The 22634-nt window shown below is 46.7% G+C and overlaps 1 protein-coding gene and 1 long non-coding RNA gene across 2 annotated transcripts; one reads left to right on the forward strand and one right to left on the reverse strand.

Annotated features, from left to right (window-relative positions):
• Positions 1-799: 799 nt before the first annotated feature.
• Dusp13b (dual specificity phosphatase 13B) lies at positions 800-10958 on the forward strand. The gene is made up of 5 exons (XM_013358868.3): positions 800-977; positions 2003-2097; positions 5207-5380; positions 8233-8453; positions 9103-10958. Exons 1-5 carry the CDS (start codon positions 876-878, stop codon positions 9309-9311), a joined length of 801 nt encoding a protein of 266 aa, XP_013214322.3. The 5' UTR covers positions 800-875; the 3' UTR covers positions 9312-10958.
• LOC120885288 (uncharacterized) lies at positions 8444-21783 on the reverse strand. The gene is made up of 4 exons (XR_005727803.2): positions 21503-21783; positions 20857-20938; positions 9599-9657; positions 8444-9043 (listed from the first exon to the last, which is right to left on the reverse strand). It is a non-coding gene; the product is annotated as an uncharacterized LOC120885288 (long non-coding RNA).
• Between the last annotated feature and the right edge of the window lie 851 nt (positions 21784-22634).

Consider the following 22634-nt stretch of genomic DNA (forward strand, 5'->3'; position numbering starts at 1 on the left):
CTATAGGACCCCTGCCCTGTCATCCTCAGTTCACCCCAATTCTTCAGACCCCAGAAAGTGGAGAAAGACAAGGAAAGAAGGTGGTAGTAAGCATTACATGGAAGAGGTGAGGCCTTCCTACCTGCTCCAGCCTGTCTTGTCCTGCCTTGAATGGTGACTCATCAAATCCCACCAAAGCAGATGCACAACCAAGCTGATCGGTCCTTCACCTCCCCCATGACATCCTGTGGACTGGGAAGCCAAAAGGGGATATGAGCCCTTGGGAATGGCATGTCCCAGCCTGCTCTCTCCTCAGACAGGATTTAAGAACCTGGAAGATCAGCAGATCTCTGATCATGCCCAATCACCCCACTTTCTCAGGATTCTTAGAAACCCTGACCGTTAATTCAGCATCCTGCCCATCAGGCAGCTGGTTTGGGGGAGCTGTTTGAGCAGGGCTGTAGCACTGCACAACTTATAGAGGTACCATTTATCAAAATGTGTCAGTGGAACCCCTAAGAGTTGTGAAGTGCACAGTCCCGGCAGCTGTAACTAGCAGCTCTGGGGTTTGGGCCCCTGAGGGTGAGAGGGCTGCAGAGGGAGGTCCTCTCTCTCCATAAACCTTGAATGCCAAGGCTACCTCATCCCTTCTCACCGACACCCACTTGATCTTGCACATAGGTCTCAAGACAGAAGCAGTTTAGGTGACAGCTCTTGCCAATGTCCTAACAAGTCCCAGCCAGCCTGGACCTTGGTTTATCTGCCTGTAATATGAAGCATGTCTCTCTCTGCAGAGCCTGTCCTTACTGCCTGCCACAGGGCTCTGCCACTTTGCGGCTCTGGCACTGACCCTGCTGGTGCTTTTGGAGGCTGTGGCCCATGTGGATGCCAAGAAGATGCTAAGAGCCCAGCATGGGATCCATCCTCGAGTCTGCCACTCGGTCTACTTCCTCCTGTATCCCTCACCCCATCTCGGTCACTGGCTTCAGTCCCCACAGGTGGGAGTAGGCTGCCTTGTTAGCCAAGCCCTGAGATTGCTTGTCAGGGATCCCAAGTTCCCTGGAGAGAAGGCAGTGGAAGAGGGCCACCGCCACCCCTCCCCCATCTCTCCCCGTGCTTAGGGAATACCAGGATTCCTGTGTGTGTGTGTGTGGGGGGGGATCTGGGAGCAGGAGTGGGGATGAGTTTCAAGGTATGGGTGTATGATGAGGGTCTCTGGATAACAAGGAAAGTTCCTAATAGGCCTAAATCCAAGGTCTCTAACTGACCAGTCTTGGGAGGGACCTGAAGACCATCTCACAGACCTTCTGGGACAGCGAGGCAGTCCAGGGATAGTCTTTAAGGGAAGGAGAGGATGGCAAAGGGTGGGAGCAGTTTCTGGATAAAGCAGAACAGGGTTGGTGTACAGACCAGCTCTGTAGCCCACTTACACGTGTCTGTCTGCCAGTGCTGCCACCCTCAGCCCGAGTCTGCCAGATCTGCCTCCTGAATCAGTTCCATCCTCACCAGCCCCCACCTAAGGGTTGCTGGTGCTGGCGATGCCTCCAGCTGACGCATGCTTTCAACTAGTCTCCGTCCTCCTCCTACCAGCTCCCACTTTGGGCCCTTGCTCCACACTAACCATGAAGGCCAAGGGAGCTTTTATTTATTTTTTCCTTCTTTTTTTGGTGGTGCTGGGGATCAAGCCCAGGGCCTCATACGTGCTAAGCAAGTGCTCTTCCAGAGATCACAACCCCAGTCCCCAGAGGGAGCTTCTAAGATGCTTAGTTTGATCTTCCCCCTTCCTGCCCTGTCATCCTGATACACAAACCTCACATCTTCCTGATACACAGACCTCAGCTGAGCTGCTTCTGCTCTCAGCAGGGCCAGGGCGGAGGCCTAGGCCTAGGCTTGGGGGAGGTGCCTGGCTGGGCTTGGCACTGACCTGCTGTGAGACTAGTGGACCAGTTGGGAGTGGCAGGGGGAGGTTAGAAGGGGGGGAGCAGACCGCATGCTTTATAATTAAACTCAAATCAAAAAATAGAAACAGCATCAAATGTGCAGAGACAGGCGGCTGGAAGCTGGCAGCACAAATCGCCTGTCAGAGAAGACCACAGCCTGCGTCGGACACCCCCTCAGGTGGGTGAGTGCTCCCAATTCAGGGGGGCCCTGAGCATGCTGGGTAACAGGGTTCAGGGCACAGGGGTGTCAAGCAAGGATGGAGGCTGGATTGAGGGACCAAGAGGGTCTGGGATAAAGGCAGAGATAGACCATAGGACAGTCAGAAAGACCCGGGCTTGAATTCTGACTCCCTCATCAATTGGCTATAGGATCTTGCTTAACCTCAAAGCCTCAGTTTTCTCATCTGTAAAATGGCTTTATAAGGGTACTATGAAGATTTAGTGAGAAACTATAAGCTCTTAGCTGTGTTTGGTACATAGTATGCCCTTTATTAGTAAGTGATAAATATGGTAATTAATCCTGAATAAATAAACACAAAGAGATAAAGACCAACCTCAACCCCCAAAGGGAAGTGGTCTTCTGCCTGGGATACAGCTCAGGCCTGAATGGGTAAGAGTAACTATAGTAATGATAATTAGAATAAAATGCACCATTTATTGGGCATCGCTCACAAGGCAGCCCCCGTGGGAGATGCTTTACATTTATGATTTCACGGGATTCTTACAACAGTCTCATGAAAGATAATGGCTCAGAGAAGGCCACATAGACACAAGTGGAAGACCAGAGAATTCTACCCAGGTCTGTCCTCCTCCAAGCTGCATGATGGGCCCAGAACCCACAGCAGCCCACCTCTGGCAGCTGCCTCCCTTCCTCCTGGGGGCTTCATTCCCTAGCCCCTTACTGTCCTGTATTGTGATCTCCAGTCCCACCCAGCCTGTGCCCCCCTTGAGAAAAGGAGGAGGCAAAGAGGGTGGGCAGCAGGGAAGTACAGAAGCTTCACTCTGCTGTGGATGAGGAAACATGGTACTACCAGGCAGGACCCTCTGCCATTCAGGGCTGAAGGCAGCAGAAACCAGGGGAGCTGAAGCCACAGAATGCCCTTCCTTTGGGAGCCTGAGGTCACCATATGGGCAGCTGGGCCTGACTCTGACTGGCAAGGTGGACTGTTCACCCCAGGAGGACAGTGGATGGGTGTATCAGGAGTGAGGCCCTAGGAGGGGCTTTAAGGCCAAAGAAAGGCTCCATTCTCCAGAACTGGGCTGGGGTCTCTTAAGTATCTGAGACCTGGACTGGGCTGTAGCAGAGCCTCTGATCCAGGATCCTTCTGGGGACTCCAAGAGGAACCAGATCCAGTTCTTCACAGCCAAAGTCTGGCTACCTGCTCCCCAGCACAGCTGGGCTGCATAGCACCCACTGGCCACTGGGGGGCAGTCTTACCCCACGCCAAATTCAGCAGGCCTGGTTGGCTCTTGCCAGGTTCTCAAAGCTCCATCTGGTCCTGCCAGGCGCTAGAGCAGCCCCACCTGGTGGCTACAGACTAGTGCTGCTGTCGGATGCCTCCAGAATCTAGGTCCTCCTCCATCCCAACATACTACACTACTTCATACACAGACCTCACTCTCTTGCTTGGGATAGAACCCCAGAGAATTCTGAGAAATCAGGCAATGCCAGGATCTTTGGTATGATAAAGAGAAACAGTGTCCCAGACACCAGGGAAGAATTGTTCCCGCTCAGGACCACAGACTCAGTCATGGCAGATTTGTAAGGGAAGCCAGTCTCTCCTCCCTCCCTCTAAAGTTCTCTTGCCACCATTCTCAGGTGGCCTCCCATCTTCAGAACCACACAGGGCTAAGAGCTTTCACTCCCAGAGATGCCAAGGAGGTAGGGGCCCTGGGGTTTGGAAAGGCTGCTGCTTCGGTCCCCAATGCCTACTCCTGCTCTCAGCCCCACCCCCATGGGCTCCAAGGCCAGGTCTGGAATTCTAGCCGCTTCACAGCGCTTGTGTTCTGGACGGAATCTACATTAGCCCTATTCTGTTCACATGCTGAGTCCTGCCCCTGCACCCAGTCCCCCATTCCCGGTCCCAGACCATGCCCTAGGTAGGTGGCAGGCCACTCAGCCTGCCCTGAGAGGTCACAGTGGGAGATGAGGGGAAAAACTGGGTCTTCACTTCCGCCTTGTCCTCCAGCCACCCGTTGGGTGAGCCTGGTCAAGCCGGTGGCCTCCTGGGTGCCCATTTCTCTCTCTAGTCATGCCACCACTTACAACAGGGAAAAGGTGTTCCTCCCAGTTTGCACCTTCCCTAGTTACTGGTTGAGGGGATCAGGGACACTTGGCCAAGAAAGGCCCTCCTTCCCATCACAGCATCAGGCTCAGGTTCTGGTGCCACTGATGCCCCAGATCTGCAGGGTCCCAGACACCCTGAGCCAGCTGACTCCTGACGCAACCCACCCCACTCGGGTGAGGCCTGCCGAGCTGCACTGGCCTGAGTCATGGGGGTAAGGAGGAAAAGCCCGGTGCCTGGAGGCAGATGTGTAGCTCAGCGACACCCAGGCTCCTCTGAGGAGACCATTGGGTTAGTGACCACTCTGGAATCCCCCAAGACAGCAACTGAAAGGCTTGGGGGTGGAACCGAAGGTGCACAGAACTGGACTGAAACCCCTGCCCAGCTGCTCATCAGCCACATAGCGCTGGGTGTCACTTAGAAAAACACTCTGAGCTTCTGCGTCCTTCTAGGTGAAATAGGGACCTACCATAAGGGAGGCATTAGACTTAGAAGAGGCATTCAATATTGGAAATGCCCATGAATATCAGTCCACAGCCCCTGACTCTCATACTGGAGGGGGACTCTGATCTCAAGGACCTCCAAGTGGGATCAGCCCTGGAAGTTCAGGGGTGGGGGCTTGAGATGAGCCACCCAGGTTGGGTGTCCTCTGAAAACTGTAGCCTTCTGGAGTTCCCATTCCTATAAGGTACAAACTGACAAGACATTTAAGGGGGTGGGACTGACACTGGCTAGTGTCATAAAAAGGGAACCTAAAGGCCCAAAGGCCGAAGCTTCTAACATCCAACAGCCTCAGAAAAGGGCAGTTCTAGTTCCCCTTGTTCCTGGCAGAAAAGGGTCTAGGTCCCAGCCCAGCTGAGCTGGTTAATAAGCTCATTCCAAACAGCGGAGGCCCTTCCCACAGCATCCCAAAGGCACCTGGCCTGCACCACAGAACTCCCTATCCGTAGGACCCACCTTGGGGAGCCTGTCTCCAGCACTGGGGTGTCTACTCTATTTCAGGATGAACTCACTGCAGAAGCAGGATCTCCGGAGGCCCAAGATCCACGGGGCAGTCCGGGCATCTCCCTATTCGCCACCCACGCTGGCCTCGCTGCAGCGCTTGCTGTGGGTCCGTCGGGCCACCATGTTGAACCATATCAATGAGGTCTGGCCCAACCTCTTCTTGGGAGATGCGTGAGTAAGACCTATATGGCTGGTGGAGGTGGCAGAAGGGTGTGAAGTCCACCTAGGAATGGAAAACAAACCTCTCCCAGAGTGCTTCTGGGCAGAGGTGGCACCCTCTGCTTCCCACCATATCTCTTTACATGTTTTTCTTTCCTCTTAAATTATTATAACTCTTAACTGTGGAAATAGAACTCACATAAGAAAAGTGCACAGAACATGCATGTCCAAGAAATTGGACATTTCTTGTGCCCCAGATGCCCCTACTGAATCCTTCTAACTTTTCTCTTTCCCGGGGGATAACCACTCTCTAAGTGTCAAAATCATCATGTCCTTGTTTTTCTTTCAAGTTTTACCACCTATGTACCTAAACAACATGGGTTTGTCTTTTGCCTGTCTTTTTTTAAAAGTTATTTTTTAGTTGTAGTTGGACAGAATACCTTTATTTTACTTATTTATTTTTATGTGGTGCTGAGGATTGAACCCAGGGCCTCACTTGTGCTAGGCAAGTGTTCCACCACTGAGCCACAACCCCAGTCCCATGCCTGTCTTTTAAAGTTACACAAATCATATTGTGTATATTCTGTGGTTGGCAATGATTTGCTTAAAATTGTGAAAGACACTCATGTTTTATGGGTAGCTGCAGTTCATTTATTTTTTATTGCTGTGCAGTATTCCACTGTATGATTATAACACAATTTGTCCATTATATTGTATGTGGACATTTGAATTATTTCCACTTTTTGGCAATTATGAACAATGATCCTAGGAATATTTAAGTAATATGAATCCTAGAAAAACACATAACTTTCTCTAAGTTGTATATAAGAGAATAGAACTGAGAGTTATTTTTCCTAAAAGTTTTCTGAAATATTTGAAAATATGGCCAGGTGCAGTGATGTACACCTGTAATCTCAGCAGCTCAGGAAGCTGAGACAGGAGGACTGGAAGTTCAAGCCAGCCTCAGCATATTAGCAAAGCACTTAGCAACTCAGTGAGAACTTGTCTCCAAATAAAATATTAAAAAGGGCTGGGGATGTGGCTCAGAGATTAAGTACTCCTGGGTTCAATCTCCAGTACCAAAACAAAATATTTTTTTCAAAAATATGGACCAAATATTTATATTTAGAAAATTTCCTTAATATTTGGAAAATACAGATTAATATCTTATTAACAATATGGCAAATATGGTATTCCTTCTCCCACACAGATATAATTCTTACAGGCTTTAAAAATGCAAACACACACACACACACAAAAAGAATCTTTAAAAAAAATGCAAACACATATACATTCTTTTTCATAGTTCTTTTTTTATATAAATGGCTATTGCTTTATAATATAGTTCTGTGATCTGCTTTATACAGAAAGCTTTTAAAATGAAATGATAGTACATATTTTTTAAAAATGTCAACATTCTGCTTTGTACTCTGTACTTTCACAAGTTCTTTTTTTATATGTATTTATTTATTTTTTTTAGTTGTAATTGTACACAATACTCAGGGCCTCATACATGCTAGGCACACACTCTACCACTGAGCCACAACACAGCCCCACAGGTTCTTGATATAGCATAAACACCTTTCCTTATTTGCCTGCATCTACCACAGTTTAGTGGTTGTATAGCATTTCATCATTTAGATACACAGTAGTCCCCTTTTTCTGTGGTGGGGGATATGTACCAAGACCCCCAGTGGATATGAAACTGAAGATAGTACCAAACCCTATGTATCTTCTGTTTTTTTTTTTTTACCTATTCATATATATCTATGGAAAGTTTCATTTATAAATTAAGAACAGTAAGAGAGTAACAACTAAAACAAAATAGGAGAGTTACTATATTAACTAAAGTAAAGGTTCATGAATACAAGTACAATAGAATGACAGTCAATCTAATTGCCCAGATAACTATGTGGTGACAAGGGGTGGATAGCATATACACTGTGGATACACTGGACAAAAGAATGATTCACATCCTGGGCAGGATAGTGCAAGATTTCATTCACTCCTCGGAACAATGCAAAATTTAAAATTTATGAATTGTTTGTTTCTGGAATTGACCATTTAATGTTTTTGGACCATGGTTGACTGTGGGCAAATGAAACTGTGTGAAGCAAAACTTCAGATAAGAGAGAACTTAATATCCTATTATAGGATTCTCAGTAGTTTTTTTCCTTAATTTTTCACTATCTTAAATATCCCTAGATTCAGTTTACATATATTTGTGGGCACTTTCTGAATTCTTCCTTTTATTACGTGACTAGAAGGAGAATTTCTAGGGACAAGTATATGTGCATTTCTAAAGCTTTTTTGGGGGTTGGGTGGGGATTGAACTCAGGGATACTAGACCACTGAGTCACCTCCCCAGCCCTATTTTGTATTTTATTTAGAGACAGGGTCTCACTGAGTTGCTTAGCACCTGCCTTGCTTTTGCTGAGGCTGACTTTCAACTTGCGATCCTCCTGCCTCATCCTCCCAAGCAGCTGGGATTACAGGTGTGTGCCACTGCACATTTCTAAGGCTTTTGATGTGTATAGCCCATTGCCCTTCAGAAAAGTTACCCTGGGGGCTGGGATTATGGCTCAGTGGTAGAGCGCTTGCCTAGCACGTGAGGCACTGGATTTGATCCTCAGCGCCACATATAAATAAATAAATAAAGGTATTCTATCTATCTTAACTACAAATATTTTTTTAAAAAGTTACCCTGAATGAAAGAGAGTCTTCAATTTCAACTATAGATGTCCCTCTACTAGGGCAGTTCACCAGTTCCCATCTCTATCCTTGAAGGAAGACAGCAAGTGAAGGGCAAGTTTCACCCAGCTAGAGTTAACCCAGTGAGATCTACCTGCTTATACCCGCTCCAGGTATGCTGCCCGGGACAAGAGCCAACTGATCCAGATGGGTATTACCCATGTTGTGAATGTTGCTGCAGGCAAGTTTCAAGTGGACACAGGTGCCAAGTTCTACCACGGAATGCCCTTGGAGTACTATGGCATCGAGGCTGATGATAACCCCTTCTTTGACCTCAGTGTCTACTTTCTGCCTGTTGCTCAATATATCCGAACTGCCCTCAATACTCCCCGAGGTGAGCTTCTGGGGAAGGAGCTGGGTGGGGTTGGAGGTTAGCACTGATGGGTGGGGAGCACAAACCCCATCACCAATCCTCCTACCCTATGAAGCAAATAGCTACTACCATTTAGTGTCCCCTTCAGAGACACCCTGGAACAGCGTCAGACATAACTAAAATCTGCTGTGGTCATCAGCATAACCACATGGCTCAGGAAGAGACCAGATATTAGGCAGAAGGCACAAGACCTATAAAGGTTCTTGAGCAGGCCTCTCTAAGATGAGGCTTTGGCACAGAGCTGCAGGGGCAGGTGAGAGGGCAGAACTGTGGTGCGTGTGGGGGAGGGGAAGTAGACATCCCCTGTAATCTGACACAAATTCAGGGGACCCCAGGAGTCCAGGAACCTCCACCTCACCTGAGTTGCAAAGACGTCAGAGGAAGCACTCTGGGTCAGAAGGGAGTCCCGGCTGCCAACCTTAACTCTGCCATGACTTGCTATTTGACTTTGAGCCAGCCTTCTTCCCTTGTTGGACCTCAGTTGTCCCATCGTACAGGGGTCCCGGCTGCTGTAATGGTGGGCTGAAAGGATGGCGAGGGGTGTCTTCTCTCTAAAGGGGTAAGCGATTCAGGGATAGGCATCTGACACCTGGGTTGGGTCTCCCCACAGGCCGCGTGCTGGTACACTGTGCCATGGGGGTAAGCCGCTCTGCCACACTTGTCCTGGCCTTCCTCATGATCTACGAGAACATGACACTGGTAGAGGCCATCCAGACGGTGCAGGCCCACCGAGATATTTGCCCCAATTCAGGCTTCCTCCGGCAGCTCCAGGTTCTGGACAACCGGCTAGGGCGGGAGACGGGGCGGCTAATGACCTGACAAGCGGCCCAGAGCCCTGGCTCTCCATCCAGCATAGCCCAACCTGACTAGCCTAGACCTGGGGACGGCAGCCTCTGCTGTTTCCAGAGACCCTGAGATGTAAACAGCAAGTGGGGGCTTAGCTGAGGCAGGGGCAGGGAGAGCTGGGTGGTGACCTTTAGCAGGTGGATTCCCCAACCCAATCAGAGATTCTTTATGCAAAAGAGAATTCAGTCTGTCTCTATAATAAAAGGTTCATCATAATAAAGATAAGAGACCTTCTGTTGATTTGCGAGAAAATGGCTTACTCTGCAAGGGCCAGGAGGTTCCAGAGAGCTTGCCAACTGTGATTCAGCATGATGGCAGCCTGGAGAAGAAAAGAGTGAGAGTCTGTGCCAAGGCTTAATGAGGAAGGAGGGCAGGTGAGGACTGGTTGGTGATGTTGGCCCTGGATGCAATACAGAGGAGTCAGGGTACAAGTGCTGAGGTTTAGATAACTTCTTCTTATCTTGTCCTTCTCATACCCTCACCCTAGGGTTGTGTTGTCTGATCAAGACCAAAGTTCCATGTGTTCACGAGTTCCATGTGTCCTGTTGGCCCACCCTATCCAAAGCCAATAATAGAAATGTGCTGTTAGGGCTGGTAATATAGCTCAGTGGTATAGCATTTGTCTAGCACGTGTAAGGCCCTGGGTTAGATCACCAGCACCACAAAACAAAACAAAACAAAAAATCCCCCAACACTTGCTAAGCACAAACAGCATCTTTTGGAACCAAGTCAATTACACTCTACTTTATAAAGGACTGCTTAGCATTACAGATACCTCAAAATGAAGACATTAAACAAGAGAAGGAAGATGAGGTTAGGGAGGAAACACTCCAGAAATTCTAGGTGAAGAACAGTTGTATGATGGAACAAAACATTTAGCTCTGAATTTATTAGTTCTCATGCTACAATAAAATAAAGCACTATGGAAAGCCCCTCTCCAGCTCCCACTTACAAATGATACATGCTCAGGTACTTAGGAGGTTTAAATAGGCTGGCTTTGCTTCTTCCTCTTTGGTTGCTCCTATTTATCCCTTGCCTGTTCTGGCTGACCCTCGAATGTCAAGGTTTCTCAAGATGCTATTCTCTGCTTCTTGTCTCCCTTGGTGTTTCCGCTCTCCTGGGGGATCCTCTGCTCTTATGACCTCAGTCATAAGTCATAGAGTATCTCTAGACGACTGATTCCAGATATATATGGCCCAATTCTCTTTCCTGAGCTCAAAACCTCTGCAACCCAATGACCACCCACATCTCAATATTACAACTGAACTTTCAACTCAGCTGGCTTTCCATCACCATGCACCCAGACCCACACCTCTTCCTAGGTTCCTAATTCAGTGAAAGGTTCTTATAGCCAAATAGGTGACAAGTGTCATCCTGGACTTCTAAATGCTCCCTGGATTCGCCACTTAGCTCCATCTTCCTGGTGACCATCAGAGTTCCAGCTTCACCCTGCAGAGGTCTCTCTGGCTCCAGCCCTGCCCCTCCAAGGCAGACATCTAACTGAAATAAAAACCTGATCACATGATCCTTCCACTTAAAAAACTCCCAATGTACAAACCCTTGACAGATTATAAAGGCGCTTCATCACCTGAATCCGTCTTATATCTCCACCATGTTGAAACTCTGTTCCTATACATACTACTCAAATTAAGAAAGTTCCCAGAATGCACCTTCCTCTCTTACCTTGGTTGCACCACCTCAGTGCACCACTCTTGCCCTGTTTTACTGGGCTAACTCCAGTTTCTCCTTGAGGTCACACTTTGGATGTCACTTCTGGGAATACCTCCCAACACCCTCAAGCTTGGTAGCCCCTCTGTGGGTTACCAAAATGCCCATCTATTCCTTATCACATCATCTGTCACTCCAAATGAAAATTGCCTGGTGTCTTCCCTAAGCTCGATGGCCCTATGGTTCCCACACCCTCTGGCTGTGATTATACATTCAAGTATGGCTCCGTGGATCCCTGAATGAGTAGTCGTAGCCACTTGTCCATCTCTCTGGAGGCCATGAAGGGAAATGGATCCTAACAGGCCCTAGGACTGTTAGGAAGGTACTGCCTCTGCTCCCACTTCTTCCTGCATGCAGTATCTCACCAGGACACCCTGTTCACAGCGTATTTTATCACTCTTGTGGCCCCTTTGATCCTCCCCCTCACTCCCCACCAAGGCTCTCTGAGGCCAACTCTGTCCTCTCCTAGGGGACTAAGGGGCTTTCTCCCTTTTCTGACATCTACTGGAGGGCAAGTACTTTTCCTTTGTGCAAATTTAGAAAAGATGTCCTCTCTGAATAAACCAAACTCAGGCAGAAGCACTTCTGAGCAACCAGCTTGGTGAAGAAAAATGTGTTTCCTTCTCCCAATAAGAAAGAGCCCCAAGTCAGGGTGCCCAACTGAGTGAGTCAACCTCTGGCTGAGTTTTAGCTTCTGTTCATCCATTTTCAATACTTAATCTACATACATAAATGTGTACTACCTTGGTTGGGAGAGATGTATATCATGTATACCTCCATTTTACAGACCAACAAACTGAGGCTCAGGGGAATGAGGCAGGACTGGAAGGCTTTTTCCTGGCTCCAGGACCTCTGGACCCTGGCTCAGGGCAAGTACTGCCCATCCAGCTCTTTTGCTCACTTCTCCGTGATACTTAGTCCCGATACCAGCTGGCTGTGGACTGCCTCAGGTGCTCTCTGCTCCTTTTCCAGAGGGTATAAGTGTCCAGCTAGAGGACAGCAGAAGGGCTGGTGTCACTGTGCTGAGCACAGTCACAGGGTCCAGCCCCAACCAGACAGGGCTCTTCTCCAGTCTAGGGATGGGAAATGATTCTTAATATGTCCTTAGGTTGGTGGGGCCTATAATTCTCCAGAAAAAAAACAAAACTAGTCCCAGCTCAACAGCCCAACCCACCCAGCCCCGATTCCCTTGCCTGACAACTCAGTCCTGTTGCTATTTCTTGCTCATGCACCGTCAGCAGGACCCAAAATAGTGGCTCCAGAAGGCAATCTCTAAATCATCATCCTGTTCTGCTGGCTGGGGTGGGGTGTCTAGAGGCGAGGACAGAGCCTCATCTTGGGCCCTGGGCCTGGGTTTCAGCACATCACCTCCTTGAGGCTCTCTGGGTTGGGCTTGGAGTCTGGGGCTGCAGGGGAGAAGGGAAGGAAGCCATGAGGAAGGAGGCAGGTGGCGGCCAAGTCAAACATTTCCCAGGAGGGCACCTCCCATGGATGTCTTCCTGCCTGCCACACTCACTGGAAAAGTCTGTGACAATGGCCACTCTCCCTCTTCTCTAGAGCACCTTGTGATAGAAGTGGTATATAAAAGCATGACTTTGGAGTCGGATTCCCTAGGTTCAAATCCTACTTCTGTCCTTCAACAGATATGTGACCTCAGTTAATCTCTCCATAGGTCAATTCTCTAACCATAACATGGGATTAATAATTACTATACAGGGCTGCAGTCAGAGCTCAGCGGTAGATTGCTTGTCTCGCATGGGTGAAGCACTGGGTTCGATCCTCAGCACCACATAAAAATAAATAAAATAAAGTCAAGATATTGTGTCCATCTTTAAAAAAATCTTTAAAAAAAACCAACCAATCACTATATAGGATTGTTGTTAGCAATGAACAGGGCTTATAGAAAGTGCTTTGCACAATATCTTGATAAGTTCTCAAAAATTATAGCTGGGGGTTAACTCAGTGGTAGAGCATGTGCTTAACATGTGAGAGACCCTAGGTTCCATCTCCAGCACCACAAAAAGAAAGGAAAAAACATATTAAAAAATGATAGCTTTGATGATAATCATAGCACATAGTACAGAGGCTCCTGGCATCATCTGTTACCCAGAACCACCCCGTCTGGGACAAAAAGTTGGCTGTGTTCTCAATATGGTGAATAAAGGGATGAATAGCTAAACATTTGCTGGCCTAAATGCAACATAGAATCCTGGATTGAATCCTGCAACAGAAAAAAAGAAATAAGTGGAAAAACTGCTGAAATCAGAATAAAGTTTGTGCTTTTATAGCGTTATACCAATGTTAATTTCTTTGAGAAATACAACATAGTTATATAAGAAGCTGGAGAATGATGCACAAGAAATGTCTCTGCTATCTTTACAAGTCTGCTGTAAATCTAAAAATGTTTTAAAATTTTTAAAAATTGTATTTAAAATTTAAAAAAATGAAATGACTTGCTGACACTTTTATAGTGAGGTACTGCACTAAATGCTTTAAAGGCACACTTTCTTTTCTATATTTATTTCTTTAGAAAAAAACATGGATCAAATATAACAAAGTGTTAAGATTTGATCATACTGAGTTGGGGGAGTACAGATATCTGTTGAAATACTTTTTGTATTTCTTTTTCCTTTGGTACTACTGGGAAATTGAACCCAGGGATGTTATTCTACTGAGCTACGTATCCCTAGTCCTTTTTATTTTTATTTTGAGACAGGGTCTCACTAAGTTTCCTAGGCTGGCCTTGAACTTGCAATCTTTCTGCCTCAGTCTCCCGAGTAGCTGGTATTACACAGGTGTGTGCCACCATGCCTGGTTTCTTTTTTATATTCTTAAAGTATTCCATAATTTTAAAAATTAAAAATAAACAAATCAACTAACTTCCAAATTAGAAACATCCCTCTCTACATATTTAGATCTTGAAACCCATTAAGTCAAATGGCTTTTTGGAAGTATTCTGAATTAAAACTATAATTATTACTGGCTTCAGGCCTAAAATACTTCAAATTTATAAGTTATCATTTTAAAACCTGCAAGAGGCTTTATTATGAATAATCTTGCTTTAAGAAAAAAAGTAATGAAGACCCATTTATAAATGTATAAATACATTTATAGTATTTAGATGAAATAACTGTGGTTGAAGAGAAGTTAAGCCAGTAAGTTAAATAATCCATCATTTAATTTATTTTACCCCTTACAACCCTGTGGGTAGGTCCTATTATTACTGTTCTAGAGACAAGAACACAGGTGCAGAGAGATTAGGCCAGTTTAGCTGCTAATATTAATTGAGAGCTTATTATATGCCGGGGCTAAGCTAATGGCTCTGGCAAAAAAAAGCCTCAGTGGCCTAAACTCAACAAAGTTTTATTTTTCATTCACAACACATGTGGATGGAGGGACAGGAGAATAAACATGGAGGATGTAGAGAGCAGCTATATCACTTCCCTTCAAGTTCCAAGGGGCATAACGCAGTCACAGGGTCACAACTAATTTTAGGAGAAGATGGGAAATGGTCTAGGAATGACCCCCAAAAAGAAAAGGAAACTCTAGATGCTAGTGACCATGAGCAAGCTTTTCACAAAAGGCACTGAAATATATACAAATAAAATATCATGTCTTTTAACTCTTATAAATTATAAGAGGTAAATACTGTTGTTATCCCCATTTTATACATTAAGAAAACTCAGATTCAAACAGCCAAAGTAAACTCTCTCCAGACCTCTTAGCTCACAGCTCACAGCTCACCAACTGGCCAGCAAGCGTGGTTCTTAAGAATGTCTTGAGTCTTCACTCTGAGTTGGCCTTGGTGACATACATGCTAAGAAAATGCAGAAATGACATGCTGTGGCTTCAGAGGCTGGATTATGAGATAACTTGCAACTTCTGCCTGAGTCACTTGGGATACTCTCTCTGGGAACCCCAAGCCACGAAGCAAGAAGTTTGATCACCCCAAGATCACATGCTGCAGTAGTTATAAGAAGACACATTAGTCAACTATCCCAGCTGAGCTCAGACAATTTGAGTTGTACCTTCATGGACCTTCCAGAACACATCTGCCAGCTAATACCACAGAGTGACCTCTGTCATGCCATGTGGAAGAGATGAATCATGCATCTCTGCATGCCTGAATTACGACCCACAAATGAGATAAGAAAATGCCCTTGTCTGAGTCACTATATCTTGGGGTAGTTTGTTATGTATCAGTAGATAACCAGCACAGGGCAGAGCCCAGTAGGACCAGCAACACTGGCTTCTGACAGGTGTTAGCCTCTGGAGAAATGTGTGAACCATGGAAGGACAGAGAAGTCACATCCATCCACTCCCATGCCAGGTACATGAAGATGAGGTCTCACATCTACAGAGTGATACAGGTGGCAACAGGGTCCTGTATTTATTCTGAGTCCTATGGGGGACCAGAAGAGATTGAGGGGGCTGGGGTTGTGGCTCAGTGGTAGAGCGCTTGCCTAGCACATGTGAAGTTCTGGGTTTGATTCTCAGCAGCACATATAAGTAAATAAGTAAAAATAAAGGTCCATTGACAGGGCTGGGGATGTGGCTCAAGCGGTATCGCGCTTGCCTGGCATGCGTGTGGCCTGGGTTCGATCCTCAGCACCACATACGAACAAAGATGATGTATCCACCGAGAACTAAAAATAGATATTAAAAAAAAATTTAAAAAAAAATAAAAAAGGTCCATTGACAACTAAAATTAAAAAAAAAATAGAGATAGGAACCCAAGCAGTATAGATGACAAAGGCCTTGAGGTGGGCAAGGTGGCGCACTATGACTTGATTATGGTTTGTCCCCTCCAAAACTCATGTTGGAGTATAATCCCTATTACGAGGTATTAAGAGACTAAAAATTAAATCTGACAATGGTGTTTAGAGCTGGGGCTTTGGAAGGTGATTAGGATCAGGTAAGTCATCAGGTGGTGCCTCATAATTCAATACTGGTGGCTTAATAAGATGAGGAAAAGAACAGGACATGTGTGCTTCCTGTGTCTCTGCGTTTGATGTCCTGTGCCACCTCAGGACTCTGCTAGCAAGAAGGCCATGACTAGATGTAGTCTCTCGACCTTGGACCAGGACTGTGAGCCAAAACAAACCTCTTTTCTTTTTCACATACTCAGTCTATGGTGTTGTGTTATTAGCAACAGAAAACAGACTAAGACTGGTAGAGAGACTGCCCAGATGGGAACCTCTACCCCCTCTCAGCCCCACCCCTGGCTCTTCCAAAACCTCAGCCACCTACCTTCCTCCAGGCCTATAGACCCTTGCTCAGGGATCCCAGACTGCCTAGCCATGGTAAGGACTCCTGGGGGTCTGCTGGCCACTAGCTCACAGCCTGCTTTGACAGCTGTCTCCTCTACAGAATGGATTCCACAGCCAGGACCTGGGAAACCTTGGTTTGAAGACTCCTTGAGGAGAAATATCCCACCTCCTCCCTACCTACCCAGGGGACTGACCAGGCAAGCAGACCCAGCTATCCATATCCTCCTCCACCTAACCTCCCTCTGCTCTGCTGGGATCATTCCTCCTGGTTTCTGCTTTGCTGTGCTCATCCAGGCTTCCTCAGCCATCTGAGGCCAGGTCAGCGGGTCCCCTCTCCCTGGGAGCTACTCGCATTACCCATCGTCCCCTGGGATTCCCTGCACCCAGCTGCTACGGAGCCTTCCGTCAGCCCTCCACCTGCCCCTCTCCCACAAACCCCATTCTTTCACAGACCTGTGCCAGTATTTTGGCCCTGCCCTTGTACCTTCTGAGCATGTGACGGGGCTTCTGTGACCCACAACTGCAACCCTGCCTGTCAGACCAGCTTTCTGGGGCTCCAGTTTAGTGACATTGACTTTGGGAGTAATTGGCGAGGAGGGTTGCTGATAAAGCAGAAATGAGAAAATACAAGTACAACAATTTTTCCAGGATCAGGTGTAAAGTGTAAAAAGAGTGCTGGGAAAGGCATTGTGTCACTTAGACGGTGGATTTGCAGGTAGGACTATTGAGGGGCTCTTCTGATTCCTTTTAAACCATGCCACATAGATATAAATAAGCTGTCTATACAGTCCACACAAAGCACCCATGACACCAGCACCAATTTCTGAGGGATTCTTGGTGTCACCAATTCTCTACCATTTGGACCTGCATCAGGATGGGCACTGTGTTATTCTGTTTTCTGTTACTATAACAAATACCTGAGATAATCAACTTAGAAAGAGAAAAGATTTATTTTGGTTCACAGTTTTAGAGGGTCCAGCCCATAATCAGGTGGACCTATTGCTTTTTGGCCTCTGGGGAGGGCGCTGGAAGGCAATGGTGGGGACCATGTGGCAGAGCAAAACTGCATATTTCATGGCTAGAAAGCAAAAGAGGGAAGAGGAAGGGGCCAGAATCTCCCTACACATTTTTTTTTTTTTTTTGGTACTGAGAATTGAACCCAGGGGCACTTAACCATTGAGCCATATCCCCATCCCTTTTTTGTAATTTATTTTGAGACAGGGTCTCCCTGAGTTGTTAGGGCCTCTCTTGGTTGCTGAGGCTGGCTTTGAACTCACAATCCTCCTGCCTCAGCTTCCTGAGCTACTGGGATTACAAGCATGCGCCACAGTGCCTCACTAGGCCCCACCTTCTAAGGGTTCCATCATCTCCCCTTATTGCCACCCTGGGGACCAAGCCTTTAACACACACGCCCCACTTGTTAAAAGACTGTAAAGAAGATTTTATTCAGGACCACTGCAATAGGATTTTGTAGCAGGAGATAGAGATTGAGCTCAACTCTGAATATAGCATGGGCAGTGGGAATTTATACCCAAGGGGCAGGGTAGGGGAGAGTACATGGAAAGTTCTTAAGAAAGACGCATCGCGGTAAGGGGGATTCTGGCTAAGCTGACCTAACAGGATCCTTGCTGAAGACAGGTCAAGTTGATCAGACATCACCTTGGAGATGGTGGAGGATGAGGAGCCTGATGGGATATTGATTGTGATCAGATATCATGTGTGGGGAGGAGGCCTGGCCAAACTGACATAGCAGAGTCCTTGCTAAAACTGGATTTTATCAACAAGTGCACAGATGGGCCTAGGAGAAAGTGTAGAATTGGCTAGGGTTTGGTTTTAAGCAGAAAATCTTTGTCAGCAGCTACTTGCCTCCCAATATCCATCCTCCCCTTTGACTCTGGTGAAGAACCTCAATTGTTAGCTGGGTACATTGCCACCCAGCTGACCCCCATTGAAGGTAAATGTGGCCAAGTGACTACCTTTTGAATATTAAGATGGAAGTGGAATTCCTGCGTGGAACTTGAGAAGCCTCTCTACAAAGGAGCCACGTGTCCTTTGGGCCCTGCCTCTCTGGTGCTACCTGGAGCCTGAATGAGATTGTGGGGCTCCCTGCTTGTCCTGGGCAGCTTAAGCAGCCACATTTTCACATGAAAGGAAAAAAACTATCTCATTTAGGTTGCTATTTTCCAAGTCTCAGTTACTTGTCACCAAGTGTGGTCTTCACTGTTCTGTCTCCAGACCCACTGAAAGCAGAGGCCAGTGAGGTCATCTGATGCTTGGGCTGCAGTGGGGCGGGGGCTCTTTCATGGGGAGGGAGTCCTGGCCCAGTGAGGGCCTTGGAGAATGTGAATACAGAGTCAGAGGAAGCAGGATGGAGGAAGGTACCCGGAGTCGAGTGGGGAAGCAGGGGCCACGGGGCAGCAGAAGTCACAAGTGGACAACCAGAGGGAGTCGGGGGCTGAAAATAGCAATATCAGAAGCAAAGCAGAGAGGAGCTGAGTGTCCCCAAAGCCAAAGCCCCAGAATGTGCAGCACCCTGCAACTGAGAACCCACATTAACCTGGTCACCACAGTCACCAAATCTCCTGCAGACATTCCCATTCTCTGGGACAGTATTTGTTTTCCTCAAATGAGGTTCTTAGAATGAATCCCTCAAGTCCCTGAGTGGGAGTCTATCTTTCAGCACCTGAAAGAACCTCATCATCCATTCTCGCCTTGAACTTCAGATCAGACCACAGTCATCATGTCACAAGAGGGAGTACCTTTTGGAGGACAATGGGTCAGGAGATTCAGTCTAGTCCCAGAGATGGCCACCACACAAGGCTACACAGCATGGTCTTTCTCATTCTTGATCCAGCTTTGTCCCTCCAGAGAAGTAGCAATGTCTCTAGTCAAAGAGATGCTTATGTACCGATCACCAAGATACCACCACCACCATTAGCACCACAGAGCTGAGCTGCTCCCTGGGGTGGGAATAAAGCAGCATGAAGAGAAAGAGCCCTGCACACAGGGATGCAGGTTTTTCATCCCAACTCCACCCTTTAACCAGGTGCAGGAACCTGCACAGATTTTTAACTCTCCTGAAACTCAAGTTCCTCAAGGGTCAAAACAGAAAGGACTAACGGCATCATTCAGGTCTGCTGTGAGAATGGCAATGAGGAGGCAGCCCAGTGCCTGGCACATAGTAGATGCTTAATAAAAGCTTGAGTGGTTTTCTTCCTGCCAAGGCAACAAGGACTTGAAAGGAGAATCTGTATCTCCATCTGTCCTGAGTCAGGGGAAGAAAAGCTGGTCACACAGTCCCCCAAACAGGCACAAGCTTTCCCTGCCACTTCTCAGAACAGCAGTAGGGCACAAAGGGCAATTGCAATCAGCCTTTTTCCGAAAGGTCATCATCTGGATTTACTTTCACATTCTTTTAAATATATGTACATGATTTATAAACTTTTGCCAAGCAGTTTTACATACAGAACCGACTCTATTCTGTCACAGATTTCTTAAATATGGTTGTAAACTTAAATTAGGATATTAGGCTATAATGACAAATGCAGCCTTCTTCCATAAAACCCTGATTCTCCAACTACTAGAATATTTGCTTTAATGAAAAGGGTCTTACAGGCACTCCAGATGCCCAGCTGATCTTTATCCTGGTCCTTACACAAAAACCTCCTCACTTTTTCCACAAAAACCCTGGTGTGGTCCGGCCAAAATATACAAGCTTTCAAACACACAAACACACACACACACACACACACATGCATAAGTGCACACGCACACACAAATACACACACATGCCTAAGGTAGGCTTATGAGAAAAATCTGGAATGTCTTGGAGCTTTTTTTTTTTTTTCTTTTCAATTACAGCTCAGTAAAAATGTCCTCATAAAAGTCCTAGGTAAGCAATTGCTTTGCCAGCAGGATGAGGCTACCCACATCCCAGCGAAGCCTGCTTGGTGTGATTAGGGGAGGAAGGGCAGAAAGCCAAAGTTGGTTCCTTCACCATCCCCGCTGGCCCTTGCCTCCCTCCCCCTTTCACATACACCACACAATGAGCTCCTCTAAAGACCTGAGCACAGCCGATCCAGGAGTTCCTTCTTTCTAAAGCCTTACAAGTGTGTCTAGCCAAGAGGCCAGAAGTGGGTAGGCTCTCTATCAGGCAAAATATTTTGAAAATACTTAATGGCTATGTTTTTTCATTCCTCTCCCCTGGAGGCAAGTTCCCTAGTAGTAGGATTGGCAAACAAAATACAAGACAACCAGTTCAATTTCAATTTCACAAAAGCAAAAAAGTATTTTTGATTGATTGATTGATTTTTTTTTGAGGCAAGATCTTGCTAAGCTGCAGAAGGTCCTCCTAAGTTGCTGAGCCTAGCCTTGAACTTGTGATTCTCCTGCCTCTGCCTCTCAAGTTGCTGGCATTACACTACCACTTCTGGCACAACAAATACTTTTTAACATAAATTTGGCCTGAATATTGCATGAGACACACTAAAAATACATATTTATAAATCAGTCCACCTTACCTGGAAGTCACTTCACCATTATGATTCCCAGAGAAATGGGAAAAGGAGGTCAAATCCAGTAGGAGGAGGCCAAGAAGATATTCTGGTAAGAGAGGAAAAGAAAGTGGATGTGTCAGTCAGCTTCTCACTATTGTAACAAATACCTGAGATAACTTAGAAGGAGGAAAAGTTTGTGTTGGCTCACAATTTGGGAGGTTTCCGGCCATGGTCAGCCAGGCAGTCAACTCTTTGGGGGCCAGTGATGAAGCAGGGTATCATGGCAGCGGCACATGGCAGAGGAAGCTGCTCCTCTCAGGAAGCAAAGAGAGAAAAAGGGGCAGGTACCAATATCCTGTTCAAGGACACAGCCCTAAGAACACAACTTCCTCAGCTAGGCCTCATTATTTAAAGGTTCAACAACCTCCCTACAGTGCTATGGGCTAGGGACCAGGTCTTTAACCCAAGGGTCTTTGGGGGGCATTTCAGATCCAAACACTAGTAGAGGAAGGTTGAAGAAGATGGGACTAGAGGAAGCAGCAGCTGGCAAAAAAGCCTATGGGTAGGGATGCCATTCTCTAAGACCCCAATGTCCCAGACAGAGGTGGGCTGCTCTATAGACCCAGGGAAAACCGAACAGGAGAGTCAGGGGTGAGGTTTTGCTCTTTACCTATTTAGTTTCTGGAAGGAGATTATGGTGCACTCATACAGGTGAGCAGCGGTGGTACTTGAAGGGGCCCCCATGACATCAAGGCCCCTCCCCACCTTGCCTCCTGCAGTCAGCCCCAGGTACATCATAATCCATCTTGAGCAAGAGAGAGGATTCAGAGAGCCTGAGTTTTAACTGTGAAGAAACTGTGGTCTTGTTGTTTAGCCATTAAGTGTCCTCAATTCCCAGTAGGGTGACAAGGGGCATGCACAGAAAGTTAGAAGAGATAAAAATAAATGCCCCTTTTTTCTCTATACATCCTAGTGCAAAGAAAAGCAGAAGATGAGTACACTGGCATTACATGTCTTGCTGGTATTTCCCCCTCTGTTTCTAGAATACTTCCCAGAACACACTAGGTGCTTGATCATTATCTGATGTACGGAAATGGGTAGAATGAGTGGATTTTTGACCTGATCTGAGCCTGACTGATTGTAGCAGTGAGGGTCTCTCAGAGTCTGAAGCCATACTTACTGACACCCCTCTCTCTCAAGACTGGCCTTGGGGACATTATGAGACCACATCCAAAGACACCCAAGTAGTGATAGCTTTCCTCACCCAATCGACCAGCATCTTGTGAAGGTCAGACATATGCTCAGAATCAGAATGTTAATAGTGACATTCTAAGTAAGGTCTGGTAAGTACTTTGTCTTATTTCATTTATTCCTGAAGAGACAAACCCTCAGAGTCAAATTCATCAGCTGATCCTTTATAATCTATCATCTTTATAATCTTTTACAATCTGACCCACTTCTCACGACCCCTGCTGCTCCCACTCTAGACCAAGGCAGCCGGCATCTCTTGCCTGCATATCCAGAATAGTCTCCTCAGGGGCCTCCCAGGCCTCTACTTTTGTTCACTGTATTCCATTCTCCACCCACCAGTCAGACTGTGCTTTTTAAAATGCAAACCAGATTGTATAACCCGCCTCCCTAGAATAAAATCCAAATTCCTTATGGTAGCCTACGGACTCTCAGCTCCCATCTGCTAGCTCTCTCCCTCCCCGGATTCCAGCCGCACTGACCTTTGAATGCCTTAGAGCTCAGGCTAGGCTGCTCTCATAGAGACACCAGAATACAGTGACTTAAACAGACAG

This window comes from Ictidomys tridecemlineatus, chromosome 1 (genome assembly GCF_052094955.1).
Source record: "Ictidomys tridecemlineatus isolate mIctTri1 chromosome 1, mIctTri1.hap1, whole genome shotgun sequence".
Taxonomy (NCBI): Eukaryota; Metazoa; Chordata; class Mammalia; order Rodentia; family Sciuridae; genus Ictidomys; species Ictidomys tridecemlineatus.